This window comes from Bombina bombina, chromosome 7, assembly GCF_027579735.1.
Source record: "Bombina bombina isolate aBomBom1 chromosome 7, aBomBom1.pri, whole genome shotgun sequence".
NCBI classification, from domain to species: domain Eukaryota; kingdom Metazoa; phylum Chordata; class Amphibia; order Anura; family Bombinatoridae; genus Bombina; species Bombina bombina.
Window position 1 is genome coordinate 46,987,380 of NC_069505.1, and position 17,395 is coordinate 47,004,774.

General features: G+C 39.7%; 1 protein-coding gene across 1 annotated transcript in view; it reads right to left on the reverse strand.

The window, feature by feature from the left end:
- Positions 1–17,395, reverse strand: part of PLCB3 (phospholipase C beta 3) — a gene marked incomplete in the record, with an annotated part of 460,897 nt that overhangs the window by 189,851 nt on the left and 253,651 nt on the right. Inside the window, 2 exon segments of the mRNA XM_053720071.1 lie at positions 8,873–9,019; positions 10,098–10,264. Of these exon segments, the coding sequence (XP_053576046.1) occupies positions 8,873–9,019; positions 10,098–10,264 (314 nt within the window).

Sequence of the window (17,395 nt, forward strand, 5' to 3'; positions counted from 1 at the left end):
TCAGTTTGGTTACAAGCTGGCATGTGTGTATCTCAGTTTGGTTACAAGCTGGCATGTGTGTATCTCAGTTTGGTTACAAGCTGGCATGTGTGTATCTCAGGTTGGTTACAAGCTGGCATGTGTGTATCTCAGTTTGGTTACAAGCTGGCATGTGTGTATCTCAGGTTGGTTACAAGCTGGCATGTGTGTATCTCAGTTTGGTTACAAGCTGGCATGTGTGTATCTCAGTTTGGTTACAAGCTGGCATGTGTGTATCTCAGTTTGGTTACAAGCTGGCATGTGTGTATCTCAGTTTGGTTACAAGCTGGCATGTGTGTATCTCAGTTTGGTTACAAGCTGGCATGTGTGTATCTCAGTTTGGTTACAAGCTGGCATGTGTGTATCTCAGTTTGGTTACAAGCTGGCATGTGTGTATCTCAGTTTGGTTACAAGCTGGCATGTGTGTATCTCAGTTTGGTTACAAGCTGGCATGTGTGTATCTCAGTTTGGTTACAAGCTGGCATGTGTGTATCTCAGTTTGGTTACAAGCTGGCATGTGTGTATCTCAGTTTGGTTACAAGCTGGCATGTGTGTATCTCAGTTTGGTTACAAGCTGGCATGTGTGTATCTCAGTTTGGTTACAAGCTGGCATGTGTGTATCTCAGTTTGGTTACAAGCTGGCATGTGTATATCTCAGTTTGGTTACAAGCTGCCATGTGTGTATCTCAGTTTGGTTACAAGCTGGCATGTGTGTATCTCAGTTTGGTTACAAGCTGGCATGTGTGTATCTCAGTTTGGTTACAAGCTGGCATGTGTGTATCTCAGGTTGGTTACAAGCTGGCATGTGTGTATCTCAGTTTGGTTACAAGCTGGCATGTGTGTATCTCAGGTTGGTTACAAGCTGGCATGTGTGTATCTCAGTTTGGTTACAAGCTGGCATGTGTGTATCTCAGTTTGGTTACAAGCTGGCATGTGTGTATCTCAGGTTGGTTACAAGCTGGCATGTGTGTATCTCAGTTTGGTTACAAGCTGGCATGTGTGTATCTCAGTTTGGTTACAAGCTGGCATGTGTGTATCTCAGGTTGGTTACAAGCTGGCATGTGTGTATCTCAGTTTGGTTACAAGCTGGCATGTGTGTATCTCAGGTTGGTTACAAGCTGGCATGTGTGTATCTCAGGTTGGTTACAAGCTGGCATGTGTGTATCTCAGTTTGGTTACAAGCTGGCATGTGTGTATCTTAGGTTGGTTACAAGCTGCCATGTGTGTATCTCAGGTTGGTTACAAGCTGGCATGTGTGTATCTCAGTTTGGTTACAAGCTGGCATGTGTGTATCTCAGTTTGGTTACAAGCTGGCATGTGTGTATCTCAGTATGGTTACAAGCTGGCATGTGTATATCTCAGTTTGGTTACAAGCTGGCATGTGTATATCTCAGTTTGGGTACAAGCTGGCATGTGTGTATCTCAGTTTGGTTACAAGCTGGCATGTGTGTATCTCAGTTTGGTTACAAGCTGGCATGTGTGTATCTCAGTTTGGTTACAAGCTGGCATGTGTATATCTCAGTTTGGTTACAAGCTGGCATGTGTATATCTCAGTTTGGTTACAAGCTGGCATGTGTGTATCTCAGTTTGGTTACAAGCTGGCATGTGTATATCTCAGTTTGGTTACAAGCTGGCATGTGTATATCTCAGTTTGGTTACAAGCTGGCATGTGTGTATATCAGTTTGGTTACAAGCTGGCATGTGTGTATCTCAGTTTGGATACAAGCTGGCATGTGTGTATCTCAGTTTGGTTACAAGCTGGCATGTCTGTATCTCAGTTTGGTTACAAGCTGGCATGTGTGTATCTCAGTTTGGATACAAGCTGGCATGTGTGTATCTCAGTTTGGATACAAGCTGGCATGTGTGTATCTCAGTTTGTTTACAAGCTGGCATGTGTGTATCTCAGTTTGGTTACAAGCTGGCATGTGTGTATCTCAGTTTGGGTACAAGCTGGCATGTGTGTATCTCAGTTTGGTTACAAGCTGGCATGTGTGTATCTCAGTTTGGTTATAAGCTGGCATGTGTATATCTCAGTTTGGTTACAAGCTGGCATGTGTGTATCTCAGTTTGGTTACAAGCTGGCATGTGTATATCTCAGTTTGGTTACAAGCTGGCATGTGTGTATCTCAGTTTGGTTACAAGCTGGCATGTGTATATCTCAGTTTGGTTACAAGCTGGCATGTGTGTATCTCAGTTTGGTTACAAGCTGGCATGTGTGTATCTCAGTTTGGTTACAAGCTGGCATGTGTGTATCTCAGGTTGGTTACAAGCTGGCATGTGTGTATCTCAGTTTGGTTACAAGCTGGCATGTGTGTATCTCAGTTTGGTTACAAGCTGGCATGTGTGTATCTCAGTTTGGTTACAAGCTGGCATGTGTGTATCTCAGGTTGGTTACAAGCTGGCATGTGTGTATCTCAGTTTGGTTACAAGCTGGCATGTGTGTATCTCAGGTTGGTTACAAGCTGGCATGTGTGTATCTCAGTTTGGTTACAAGCTGGCATGTGTGTATCTCAGTTTGGTTACAAGCTGGTATGTGTGTATCTCAGTTTGGTTACAAGCTGGCATGTGTGTATCTCAGTTTGGTTACAAGCTGGTATGTGTGTATCTCAGTTTGGTTACAAGCTGGCATGTGTGTATCTCAGTTTGGTTACAAGCTGGCATGTGTGTATCTCAGTTTGGTTACAAGCTGGCATGTGTGTATCTCAGGTTGGTTACAAGCTGGCATGTGTGTATCTCAGTTTGGTTACAAGCTGGCATGTGTGTATCTCAGTTTGGTTACAAGCTGGCATGTGTGTATCTCAGTTTGGTTACAAGCTGGCATGTGTGTATCTCAGTTTGGTTACAAGCTGGCATGTGTGTATCTCAGTTTGGTTACAAGCTGGCATGTGTGTATCTCAGTTTGGTTACAAGCTGGCATGTGTATATCTCAGTTTGGTTACAAGCTGCCATGTGTGTATCTCAGTTTGGTTACAAGCTGGCATGTGTGTATCTCAGTTTGGTTACAAGCTGGCATGTGTGTATCTCAGGTTGGTTACAAGCTGGCATGTGTGTATCTCAGGTTGGTTACAAGCTGGCATGTGTGTATCTCAGTTTGGTTACAAGCTGGCATGTGTGTATCTCAGGTTGGTTACAAGCTGGCATGTGTGTATCTCAGTTTGGTTACAAGCTGGCATGTGTGTATCTCAGTTTGGTTACAAGCTGGCATGTGTGTATCTCAGGTTGGTTACAAGCTGGCATGTGTGTATCTCAGTTTGGTTACAAGCTGGCATGTGTGTATCTCAGTTTGGTTACAAGCTGGCATGTGTGTATCTCAGGTTGGTTACAAGCTGGCATGTGTGTATCTCAGTTTGGTTACAAGCTGGCATGTGTGTATCTCAGGTTGGTTACAAGCTGGCATGTGTGTATCTCAGGTTGGTTACAAGCTGGCATGTGTGTATCTCAGTTTGGTTACAAGCTGGCATGTGTGTATCTTAGGTTGGTTACAAGCTGCCATGTGTGTATCTCAGGTTGGTTACAAGCTGGCATGTGTGTATCTCAGTTTGGGTACAAGCTGGCATGTGTGTATCTCAGTTTGGTTACAAGCTGGCATGTGTGTATCTCAGTATGGTTACAAGCTGGCATGTGTATATCTCAGTTTGGTTACAAGCTGGCATGTGTATATCTCAGTTTGGGTACAAGCTGGCATGTGTGTATCTCAGTTTGGTTACAAGCTGGCATGTGTGTATCTCAGTTTGGTTACAAGCTGGCATGTGTGTATCTCAGTTTGGTTACAAGCTGGCATGTGTATATCTCAGTTTGGTTACAAGCTGGCATGTGTATATCTCAGTTTGGTTACAAGCTGGCATGTGTGTATCTCAGTTTGGTTACAAGCTGGCATGTGTATATCTCAGTTTGGTTACAAGCTGGCATGTGTATATCTCAGTTTGGTTACAAGCTGGCATGTGTGTATATCAGTTTGGTTACAAGCTGGCATGTGTGTATCTCAGTTTGGATACAAGCTGGCATGTGTGTATCTCAGTTTGGTTACAAGCTGGCATGTGTGTATCTCAGTTTGGTTACAAGCTGGCATGTGTGTATCTCAGTTTGGATACAAGCTGGCATGTGTGTATCTCAGTTTGGATACAAGCTGGCATGTGTGTATCTCAGTTTGTTTACAAGCTGGCATGTGTGTATCTCAGTTTGGTTACAAGCTGGCATGTGTGTATCTCAGTTTGGGTACAAGCTGGCATGTGTGTATCTCAGTTTGGTTACAAGCTGGCATGTGTGTATCTCAGTTTGGTTATAAGCTGGCATGTGTATATCTCAGTTTGGTTACAAGCTGGCATGTGTGTATCTCAGTTTGGTTACAAGCTGGCATGTGTATATCTCAGTTTGGTTACAAGCTGGCATGTGTGTATCTCAGTTTGGTTACAAGCTGGCATGTGTATATCTCAGTTTGGTTACAAGCTGGCATGTGTGTATCTCAGTTTGGTTACAAGCTGGCATGTGTATATCTCAGTTTGGTTACAAGCTGGCATGTGTGTATCTCAGTTTGGTTACAAGCTGGCATGTGTGTATCTCAGTTTGGTTACAAGCTGGCATGTGTGTATCTCAGTTTGGGTACAAGCTGGCATGTGTGTATCTCAGTTTGGTTACAAGCTGGCATGTGTGTATCTCAGTTTGGTTACAAGCTGGCATGTGTGTATCTCAGTTTGGTTACAAGCTGGCATGTGTGTATCTCAGTTTGGTTACAAGCTGGCATGTGTGCCTCTACGCTAAGGACCCAGGAAAAAGACCTTGATGCGGTCCTGGGTCACCATTTGGCCAAATACTGTAACTAACTCTTCCAGATTGCTTTGTAATCTAGCTGTGTGCTTGCAAGTGAGTGCCAGACTTTATGTCCATAATACATTTTAAAATTCCCTCTTTAAATACATTAAAGGGAGATGAAATACTTTGAGATATCAATATAAAATGTTTTATTATATGTAGTAAAACAACTTTGCAATATAATTTCATTATTTATTTTGTTCTCTTTTTCTGTATTTTAAAGGGATAGTAAACACCAAAAATGTTATTGAACGCTATTGAAAGTTTAATTTGGACTTTACTATCCCATTAATTATGAATTTAGGTTTTCTAAGTTCCTGTTAAAAGTGGAAGTTCAGACCCAGCTGTAATCCACACAGTCATTGGCTGCACACTCTAGTAAGCTATTTATAACTGTCCCTAATTGGTCCTAGCAGAATAAGAAACCTACAATATGCTTTATGGACATTAGAATGTTACCCTTATTTTTTTCAATAATTAAACAAATAATATCATTTAGAAAGAATATATATATATTATTCTCAGTCTAAAATGTGCTCGTAATAAATCATTCTATCAATGATTTATTTAGTGTTTAATGTCCCTTTAAAGAAGAAAATAAGTTAATGCTTCACTAAGCACTGCTTATCAAAACCTGCATAGAATTCAAAATGTTTAAAAGTATTTAAAATTTTAGTCCCGGGACACACCCCTTGAAAAGCCTCTTGAGTATATTTCTCTTATCTCCTTTGCTGCGGCCATTTTAGGGACAGCCATAAATGAGATTCTGCACTGATCAAGCAATCACTGTGTAGAATGTTGTATGGTCAGTGTTCTGGAACCTGCAGATTATACTCCAACATTTCAAGAAGCCACAATTCTCATGGTTAAATTACTGATAAATACACTGTCATTTTTTTATGATGCATTTATGGGGAGTTAAACGCTGAGTTGAAAGTCCTTTTACGGTAACACAGACACTTCTATAAAATATGAGAAGAGAAACATTCCTGTGTGAACACAAGACCAGAAAACAACATAAATGTTAGTAAAAAATATGGAAACCAAAATAGATAGAAACAAATATATATCAATATAAAGCCAAACGTCCTTGTATTAAAGGTCACTGCCTGCCTGAATATACAGTCTCCTTAGAAATGTGTAGCTGGAATTCAACCAAGTCGTCCACTGATCAATTAACCTCAGGAAAAACGGGCAACAGACATGGTATAGGGGGGTTAAACCAAAGCTTGTACTAAATGGTAAATACAGAGAGAAAAAAGTTCCTTATTGTTCACAGCGTATTCTAGTTGTACTGATGTATTAATAAGTTCATTGTGTTTCAGGACATATATAGTCTTTATAAAAATACCCAGACGAGCTCTGTATTTCTGATTCATAACAAGCTTTGGTTTGGCCGCACCGGGTCCTTTGTCTGAGGTATATTGATCAGTGGCTGAATTTGGAAATACTGGTTACATTCCAGCTAACCAGCTTCACTTGTTGTATAGGTTTGCTTATGATGTATGCTAACTGCGAGTTAAAGGGACAATGTACTGTAATTATTTTCTTCCCTTTAATGTGCTGCCAATAAACCATTTTACCTGCTGGGGTGTACTAAATTGTTTACAAATGGTTTCTTTACCTTTATTTTATCATTTGAAATAGCTGTTGTATCTTCCCCTGTACTGAAAATATCAGAGAGGTTGTGAAATGTTTATTTTTCATTGTTCTCTCTAAGTATAGGTCTTTGTTTATGCAGTGAAAGTTATGGATGACTTTGTGTATATATAGAGAGAGATAAGCTAATAAGGTCTGATCGCCTTGCAAGTTCAGCCCATCTGATTAGGTTGTGGTTTCAATTAGCAGAAACAGCTATTTTTTATATTAAAAAAATAAACCTAAAAATGCAATTTCTCAAAAATTTTATACTCTGCAGCTGGTATAACTAGTTATAATACTATATTATAATATAATACCACTGCTTCTTAACCTCTCCGGCACCACAGAGGTGTTGGGATAAATCACCCTAAATTCTTTCCTCTGGGGTGATTGACAGGCCCTGCTCTGTACAATTGGTTGTAAGAGAGCAAGGGTCGGTGCATCATGATAAATGGAGCTCATACCATACATCAGCAATGAAGAAGTGTGTTAATTTTTAACACTGTCATTTTGTTAGCACAATTTACAAGGTTTTGCAAATTAAAAGCAGTCCAGGGATAGACTTCTTGAAAAGCATGGTTGGATCTATGTTCCTGGCCTCCTTTGCTGTAGCCAATTAGGGAGAGAGGTAAATGAGCTTGTGGTCTGAGTTGACTAATCACTGTGTAGCATGTGGCTAATGTAAATACTTATGTGAGATGGAGACACTTCAGCCTCCTGAAGGGAATGGAGTAATTACACTTTCAGAGATATTTTACAGCAAGATCAGGCAAGACTGAATATTGTAATAGAGTTTTATTTTCCTACATTAAATATTGTACTTAGTGATGTAAATGTTAATGTTTAATAATAATTATATACACCAAGTGTTTGTCCCTTACTCAATGAGATTGATCTGTACATTTCTCAGTTTTATTTTCCCTCATTTTGTCTCTTTTCCTTTATTATTTAACACTTATCCTATTCCTTGAAGCTCTGCATGGTTTATTTCCTCTTTATTTCCTGTTAGCTCTGTGCCCCTCGCTCTCACCCTGAATCCAACTATATCCCCCTTTATCTCGCCCTGAATCCATCTCTATGCCCCCCCACTCATCCTGAATCCATCTCTATGCCAATCCCACTCACCCTGAATTCATCTCTATGCCCCCCACTCACCCTAAATCCAACTCTATGCCCCCCACTCACCCTGAATCCAACTATATCCCCCTCTATCTCACCCTGAATCCATCTCTAAGCCCCTCGCTCTCACCATGAATCCATCTCTAAGCCCCTCGCTCTCACCCTGAATTCATCTCTAAGCCCCTCGCTCTCACCCTGAATCTATCTCTATGCACCTCGCTCTCACCCTGAATCCATCTGTATGCCCCTCTATCTCACCCTGAATCCATCTCTATGCCCCTCGCTCTCACCCTGAATCCATCTCTATGCCCCTCACTCTCACCCTAAATCCAACTATATCCCCCTCTATCTCACCCTAAATCCATCTCTATGCCCCTCGCTCTCACCCTGAATCCATCTCTATGCCCCTTGCTCTCACCCTGAATCCATCTCTATGCCCCTCTATCTTACCCTGAATCCATCTCTATGCCCCTCTATCTTACCCTGAATCCATCTCTATGCCCCTCTATCTTACCCTGAATCCATCTCTATGCCCCTCTATCTTACCCTGAATCCATCTCTATGCCCCTCGCTCTCACCCTGAATCCATCTCTATGCCCCTCTATCTCACCCTGAATACATCTCTATACCCCTCCCACTCACCATGAATCCATCTCTATGTCCCTCCCACTCACCCTGAATCCATCTCTATGCTCTTCCCACTCACCCTGAATCCATCTCTATGCCCCTCCCTCTCACCATGAATCCATTTCTATGTCCCTCCCTGTCACCCATAATACATCTTTATGCCCCTCCCTCTCACCATGAATCCATCTCTATGCCCCTCCTCTCACCCTGAACCCACATCTACTGTATGTACCTCCTCTCACCCTGAATACATCTCTATGCCCCTCCGTCTAGCCCTGAACCCATCTCTATGCCTCTCCCTCTCACATGAACCCATCTCTATGCCCCTCCTCTAACCCTAAACCCATCTGTATGTCCCTCTGTCTCACCCTAAATCCATCTCTGCATCCCTTCCCCTCACCCTGAATCAATTTCTATGTCCAGCCTTCTCACCCTCTCTCTCACACTGAACCCATCTCTATGCTTCTCTTTCATCAAAACGTCTTCTTTGTATTGGTTTAGGACAGCACCATTTATCCCAGTGACCCATTTCCCTTTATCTCTTCAAAGTATCTGCATCTAATTGGCTAACAACCACATTCTATGATAAGACACAAGTTTTGTGTTCAACGACAAAGTGTGTTTGTTTGCTACATCCAGTCACTTACTGGCTACTTACCAGTGAGGTAGGTATTGTGGGAGGAGTTGATGAAGTAGCTAGTCAACGGTTGAGTCATGTCATCACTTAAATCCAGAGTCTCCGGAGGGACAATGCTGTTTTCTTCCCCACCAAGAAACCGACTAAACCCTTCCATGGACATCTGGTCTAGAGGACAAAGGTGGGTGAGGGGGATACGGAGATACAGACACAGGGCTTGTTTTCATTGAGTCAATAAACATTGAACCAAAAACTTCCAAAGCTACCAACAGCTAAAAGTAGTTTACGGCTCCATTTTAGTACCAAGTTTCTATTGATATATTTTGTGCGCTGTGTGTAATTGGTCTTTTCGTGTATGTGTAAGATAAAGTTGTATTAACGCTTTCATCTGACTTCAGATTTCTCGTAAATTGTACCATAACAAGTTTGTTGCTATGGTAACCCGACCTTAGATTATAAAAGTAACATTTATCGCCTGCACTCCTTACCCGTGATTGGCTAAAAAGGGAACAACAACGTAGTTAGTTGCAGTGTTAGGAGTTTGGTGTTTTTTGAGCTAGGACAGGTAAAGTATTTTCTCACCTAATAAATAATCAAAGAATGTATTTAATGTTAATATCAGCCATTTTTTGTTTTAATTTACTGTTAAATGTATTTTTATATGTAATATTTAGTGCTGCCCATAGGTCTTGTTTGAGTTATGTGCATCATTATGTTTTTATATGCAAGTACATATTGAAATATGATTAAGAACATAACTTCAAACTGCCTGGGGCAGAACTAAATATTAAATATAAATGTAAAAAGACAAAAGCTTGTATGTTTGCAAACTTTAAGATCCCAATGGAAGAGAGGCCTCAAAAGGCTTATTTTCCTCTTTCACACCTAGCTGAGCCTTAAAATCGGAGGTCTTATTGACCGCTTCCAACAGTGCCTGTTTGCATGTTCAATGGAAACCGGGTGTAATTTTGCACTTTTCTGTTTCCATTATTTTCGAAGAGATGCATCATTTTTTCGGCAGCTGGAGGTAATGGTTAAAAAGGCACCATCTGAAACTGTTAATAAGTGTAATGCTTTCTGACAGCATTTTGTTTTGTACAATTTGCGAAAACCCAATTGTGGCTCAATTGAAACGAGCCCAGAGTGAGAAACAGGTAGGTTCTGAGAAAGGCATGAAAGGTAAGTGAGCCTCTCTTTTTTGCCCCATCATGCACTTACTCCATCACTACTCTCCCTCTCCACTTACCCCTTTCCAGGAACTGCCGGTTTGGTTCGTACTTCTCGATGAGTTGGCGCACCTGGTCTCTCTTTAGTGGGGGGAACAAAATCTCATTGAGCCGGGGATCTCTCTGCTTTTGATTCAAGAAATCCATCAACTGCTCCAATGTCAGGTACGGTTTCCCTTTTGCCCCTCTGGGAGAGAAAAGATGGAAAAATAACATTTAGGAGAACTGATAATGAAGCTAATAAGAAGGTAAATATGAGACAGTGCAATGATAGGAAAGAGCAATTTAAGAGTTGAGGTATCCAGAGGGGTAGATCACGAGTAGTGATAAAAACACAATGGACAACAGGACACATGAGCGGGATATAAAATGTATCTCTGTTAAAGGGATATGAAGCCCGATTTGATTTTGTGATTCAGACAAAGCATAACATTTTTTAAAGTTTCCCATTTACGTCTATTATCAAATTTGCTTTGTTTTCGTGATATTCTATGCTGAAGAGATACCTAGGTAGCATCTGAAGCGCTACATAGCAGGAAATAGTGCTGCCCTCTAGTGCGCTTGCATATGGATCACATTCTTGCAAAACTGCTGCTATATAGTGCTCCACAAATGTGCAGCTCCTAAGCTTACGTCCCAAAAGATACCGAGAGAATAAAGAAAAATTGATAAAAGTAGTAAATTAGAAAGTTGTTTAAAATCACATATGCTGATCTGAACCAAGAAAGAAAAATGTGGGGTTTCATATCCCGTTACTTTACTGGCAGCAACAAGAAGAATAGGACATTATTATTTCAGATGATAAGAATATTGGTAAACAATGCAGCAGGTAATTATAATGTTATGTTTAATAATAAATAAAAGAATACATTTACAAAATACCAACATTAGATCCTGACTGTTCAACTCATCGTCCCCATAGCCACATTAAATCTCAGATCTAACTGACCCTTTAAACCTCTGTCTGCCCCAAACCAAAACTCAGATCAGACCACTGGGGGTGCAACCAGGGAAGAATAAAATAAAAACAGCAGATAAAGGAGGGAGAATTTCAACTGCAAAAAAAACAAAAACAATGTAGGAAAAATCAAAAGCGTAATTATTTTTACGAATTCATAAAATACATGTAAAAATGTGTTTTATAGAGAACACGTATCTTTCACGTAAATTATAAAGAATTGTCCAACAAAATCATTACTAATAAAGCTTCCTCCCCAATAGCAGCCCACAGCAGTAATAAAGATTTAAAGGCACAGTCTACAATATCATTTTTATTGTTTTAAAAGACAGATAATCCCTTTATTACCCATTCCCCAGTTTGGAATAACCAACAGTTATATTAATGTACTTTTTACATCTGTGATTACCTTGTATCTAAGCCTCTTCTGATAGCCCCCTGATCACATGACTATTTATTTATTATCTATTGACTTGCATTAAGTGCTGTGTTGTGCTAAATCTTAAATAACTCCACGGGCGTGAGCACGTTATCTATATGGCTCACATAAACTAGCAGTTTCCTGTTGTGAAAAGCAAAAAAAGCATGTGATAAGAGGCTGTCTATAGTGGCTTAGAGGCAGAAATTTAGAGGTTTAAATGTTATAAAGTAGATTAATATAACAATGGGGAATGGGTAGTAAAGGCGTTGTCTATCTTTTTATACAATAACAATTTTAATGTAGACTGTCTCTTTAATCAAATCCATTTGCGAAACTGATATCTAACGAAACTAAATAAATTGCCACAACGTCCTAAATAGAAAACTGCAGAATACGTAAAGGTTTGTACCGTACCATAGTCACCGCCGCAAGTTATTCACTTCTCATTATAATCAGCGAGGGTTAAACACATAGCTTTGTAGTGTCGCTAGAGATAAACTGACATGCTTATAGTGGCCCTTTAAAAGAACATGAAACCAACATTTTTTTTTTCTTTCATGATTCAGACAGAACATGCAATTTAAAACAACTTTCCCATTTATTTCAAATCTGCTTCATTCTATTGGTATCCTTCGGTGAAGGAGCAGCAATGCATTACTGGGAGCTAGCTGAACACATCAGGTTATATATGTGCCGCCACCCAGCTCCCAGCAGTGCATTGCTGCTCCTTCAAAAAAATATACCAAGCTAATGAAGTCAATTTGAAATAGACATACATTTAAATGTCTCTTAAAATGATATCTGAATATGAAAATATAATGCAGAGTTTCATGCTGCTTTAAAGGGACACTGTACACTAGATTTTTCTTTGCGTAAATGTTTTGTAGATGTTCCATTTATACAGCCCATCTGGTAGTGTTTTTGTAAAAATGTTTAGTGTTGCTTATTTTTTAATAACATTGTGCTGATTTTCAGACTCCTAACCAAGCCCCACAGTGTCAGATGTATACTGATGTCTGCTGGCTCCTGTTTGCGTAATCTGTCTTTTAATATGCAGGGAACAGGGGAGTGTCTGCTATTCTTGTTTTCTCAGCCCCTGTCACTGGGTGTCCCAGACTAATCTCATCAGTGCTAAACTCTGAGCTTTTAAGTACGTTTTTAAAAAGGTTTTATACTGGATGTTTATATCAGTATCTGTGCATATTCTTCTTTATAGTAGTGTCTGTTACATGCAGTTATATGAAAATTGCTGTATACTGTCAGTTTAAATTGCATGCGTCACCACGTTTTGATAATTGTATGCTCTGTCTGAATCATGAAAGAAACAAATTGGGTTTCATGTCCCTTTAACCATTTCACTATATTGTTGTCTAACCCATCTGCCCAGTTCCCTTTAAGGACAGACCTTTCTGAATTGCATCCAGTAAAAAGAAACAAAACCAAGCCTTGTCCTGTTCCTTTACCAGAGCACTGAGTACGCCTGCAGCGTATCTGGTTTTCTTTTCTACTTGACGGTAGAAATAGCTGTTCAGGAATTCTTTTCCCTAAAGCAAAGTTTAAACAAGACATTTTAGTCTGTACCTGTAACTATGTAAAATTAGTCGTAGCTTGTTTCACAAACCCCTCAAGGGATGAGAGTATGGCAGAGTCCCCAGAATTGCCATGTACTAAATATTAAAGGAACAGAAAAGTCTGTCCTTAAAGGGAACTGATGCGGCACTCAGCACCCCTAAATTCAATAAAACACGTAAATGAAACGTAAATTAATACCTTGCGTAAAAAAAGTGCAGCAAAAAAGCAATTTGAACATTGCTGAATTCCTAGAGATTTGTAACTGTCCTTTGTCATATCCACAAGTTGCAAGTCACTCTCTATTATAATCAGTGGTGTTGAAATCTCATAACTGGTCACCTCTTGGCGCACAGAACGAGCTCCACTGTGAAGGCTACATCGCTAATACGTTTTAGGAACCTTTCAGAACAAATTAATTCCATGAAAACAGTGCACTCTAATATTAGTATATACAGTATATACACACAAGAGAAAACGTGAAACAAGTTAAAGAGCAATAAAAGAAACTTATAAACAAGACAAACTTGTCATGTTTGAAATAGCGAGATGTGACCGCGAGACAACAAACTTCACAGGGACAATAGAAAGTTTATGAATTCCTCCTGCTGCTAGAAACGCTTTTTATTCTATCTAGTGAGACGACTTATATTATATAACAAAACAGATGTGCAAATATCTTACAAACATTTATATAAAGCGTTCTGCATACGCGCACTCTGCGGTTGTGCTTATTGATCTTACGTGTTGCTAGCGCTATGCGCTTGATGTGCGAGATATAACGTACTGGGCACTTTACACAACTAGATGTGAAATATATAGATAAAGCGACGCTAAATACATTTTAATTATGATCTGACTTTTCCAGCAAGTTCAGCAACGTCACATCTATGAACCTAAGCCAAAGTCTTATCCCGCTCACTGTATGCATGTGACTCCTCCCACCAAACTGTGACTCCGCCCACAAGTCCCTAACTCAACTAAGCATTGTATTAAGGATTGGATCTTATGTTGGGGATATGATATTTTGCAGTACTTCAATTTTAAAACCATAAGATATAAACAGAGATAATCTGTTTGAATTTACCCATTAAAATTCCATGTTGACAATAATGAAACTTATTTTTAATGCTTATAAACTGTGCCAAGATACTGAGAGGTTGGTAAATATTCTTATTCCCAGGAAGAGGAAATTAGTGACTCATATGTTACTGGTAAAGATAAAATGTGCTATTAAAGGGACATGAAACCCAAAAATGTTCTTTAGTGATTCAGACAGAACATACAATCTTAAAAAAGTTTTCAATTTACTTCCCATGATATTGTGTGTTGAAGAGATACCTAGGTAGGCGTCTGTCTGGAGCACTATATAGCAGGAAACAGTGCTGCCCTCTAGTGCTCTTGCAATGGATAACACTCTTGTAAAACTGCTGCTATATAGTGCTCCAGATACGTGCACAGATCATAGTAAATTAGAAAGTTATTTAAAACTGCACGCTCTGAATCACAAAAGAAACATTTGGGGTTTTATGTCCCTTTAAGTTAGTGAATTTTGTTTAATTTGTTTTGTAACAATATAATTAACCATGCTGTTCCAGACGAGGGTATGACCAGTGATTTAGCTTATGTGTGTATGCTTGCTTCTGATTGGCTGACGTCACAGCAGCACAAGAAATTTACTTAAAGTGAATGTAAACTTGAGCATAGTCGCTCAAGTCATAGGATAGAATTGAAAACATGAATGAGACTTTCATTCATCAAATGTGCAATATAAACCTATCTTCTGAGATTTGTACCTTGTAATGCCAGAACGATAAGCGCCGTTCCTCCGCCCGCTATATTCATCAATTGATTGGCAGATGAATCATCTCCACTAATCGCTTTTCCCCCTCTCCCCCCGGTCATTCAGCCCCTTTACACAAACGTCACGCCCGAGAACAACGATTGCAGTCTCTAAGTACACAAATCCGATTACGTCCGGACATTTATCAATTGCATAAACTTTCTCATTCCCAGGCAACAAAATGTATTGTAGTTTCCCCAACCCACTGCCTTATGTACACGGGATACAGGGTTACAACGTCTTTAACAGGATTCTGTAAGGGCACATTTTACCTTGAGAGCTGCGTATCTCGCTATGGGGTGTAAACTACATTTCTGTAAGTGAAGGAGAGCACATTACTTATAGTCCTCAATAAAGCTAGCAGTTTAAATATTATAGTACTAGGTAAAAATTGTAATTGAAGTATGCATTAAAAATCATATTAATAGTATACATTACATTTTGTATTTAAAGTACGCAGCTAAAATTTTATTTAAATTACATAGAAAATTCTAATTAATCTACAAAGAAAAACATGTACTAAATTACTTTTACAGTTATGCTGCATCAATTTCAAGTGCTTCAACATTTGGGTATCATATCCCTTTAATGTATACAGTAAAACTATATTTAATCACAATGCCATTTCAAATAATGACATTACAATTGTACCAAAAAGTACCCAATTCAAGGTGTAATTTATTATTGTAATGTAAAATGAGTCTCACGCCTTGAGTGGGCTGAATACGGGCGTGTCTGAAGTTCTCTCACAGGTCTCATTTACTCTCTAGAAATAACAGCGATACTCTGAATCACTTCTCAGATACATATAAAGTTAAAATATATTCCAACCACTATGGGTACGTTAGTTACAATTTTTTTAAATATTATGATGGCAGCAAAATAGTCTTTAAATAGCAGTATAAAGTATACAGTCCGGTTTTAGGGTATCAGCTTAAATAAAGTGTACAGGACAACATATGCATAGGTGAGCCAGCAAAATCAGTATAGAAACGCAAATGAAAACCCCAACTGCAACCAATTAGAAAATGTACCTCTTTCTAATTGGTCAGTCAGTAATGATCATCCAGTCCCACTCACAGCGAGCAGTTGTCCGCTCCAATGGTGTGTATACACCTCAGCGGTAAAGGTCCGTGTCTGTGCATTGTGACAGTATTCTGATCCAATCAGATCTCTCAAAATGACCACAAATGAGCCTCCAAGAATCTAGCGCCCCCCCAAACGCTTCCCAGAAGCATTGTAAATAAAGTTGCTGTAGGAAAAGTCTTCATCCGTGAATATAATAAAAAACATAATTTATGATTACCAGATAAATTCCTTTCCTTCCTGGCAGGGAGAGTCCACAACTTCATTACTGTTGGGAAATACAACACCTGGCCACCAGGAGAAGGCAAAGACACCCCAGCCACTTCCCCTATCCCCCAGTCATTCTGCCGAAGGAACAAGGAAAAGTAGGAGAAATATCAGGGTATAAAAGTGCCAGAAGAAATAATATAAAAAGGGAGCCGCCCATCAAAAACTAAATTACGGATGGGGTCGTGGACTCTCCCTGCCAGGAAGGAAGGTGATTTATCTGGTAAGCATAAATGATTTTTCCTTCCATAAGGAAGGGAGAGTCCACAACTTCATTCATTACTGTTGGGAAAACTATTCCCAAGTTCCAGGGGACACTGAATGAATAACAGAAGGAAACAGAAAAAAACATAATTTATGCTTACCAGATAAATTCCTTTCCTTACGGATAGGAAGAGTCCACGGCATCATTTACTTTTGGGAAAAACAACACCTAGCCATCAGGAGGAGACAAAGACACCCCAGCCAAAGGCTTAAATATTCCTCCCACTTCCTCATAACCCCAGTTATTCTGCCGAGAGAACAAAGAAAAGTAGGAGAAACATTAGGGTATAAATGGTGCCAGAAGAATAAGATAAATAATAGGGGGCCGCCCTTAGACAAGAAAAAATGGTTGGGGGCAGTGGACTCTCCCTATCCGGAAGGAAAGGAATTTATCTGGTAAGCATAAATTGTGTTTTCCTTCCTAAGATAGAGTCCACAGCTTCATTCCTTACTGTTGGGAAAACTATACACAAGCTCCAGAGGACACTGAATGAATAACGGAAGGGGACAAAATGGAAGAGGCGGACCCTATTCTGAGGGCACCACAGCCTGCAAAACTTTTCTCCTGAAAGCGGCTTTAGCCGAAGCAAAAACATCAAACTTGTAAAAATTTGAAAAAGTATGTAAGGAGGACCTTACAAATCTGATCCATAGAGGCCTCATTCTTAAAGGCCCAAGAGAAAGCCACTGCTCTAGTGGAAAGAGCCGTTATCCTCTCAGGAGAATGATGTCCCGCTCTCTCATAAACTAAGAGGATGACACTCCTTAACCAAAAAGATAGGGAAGTCGAAGTAGCCTTCTGACCCTTACGCTTCCCCGAATAGACAATAAACAAAGAGGAAGATTGTCTAAACTCCTTAGTAGCCTGAAGATAGAACTTTAAGGCGCGAAGCACATACAAATTGTGAAG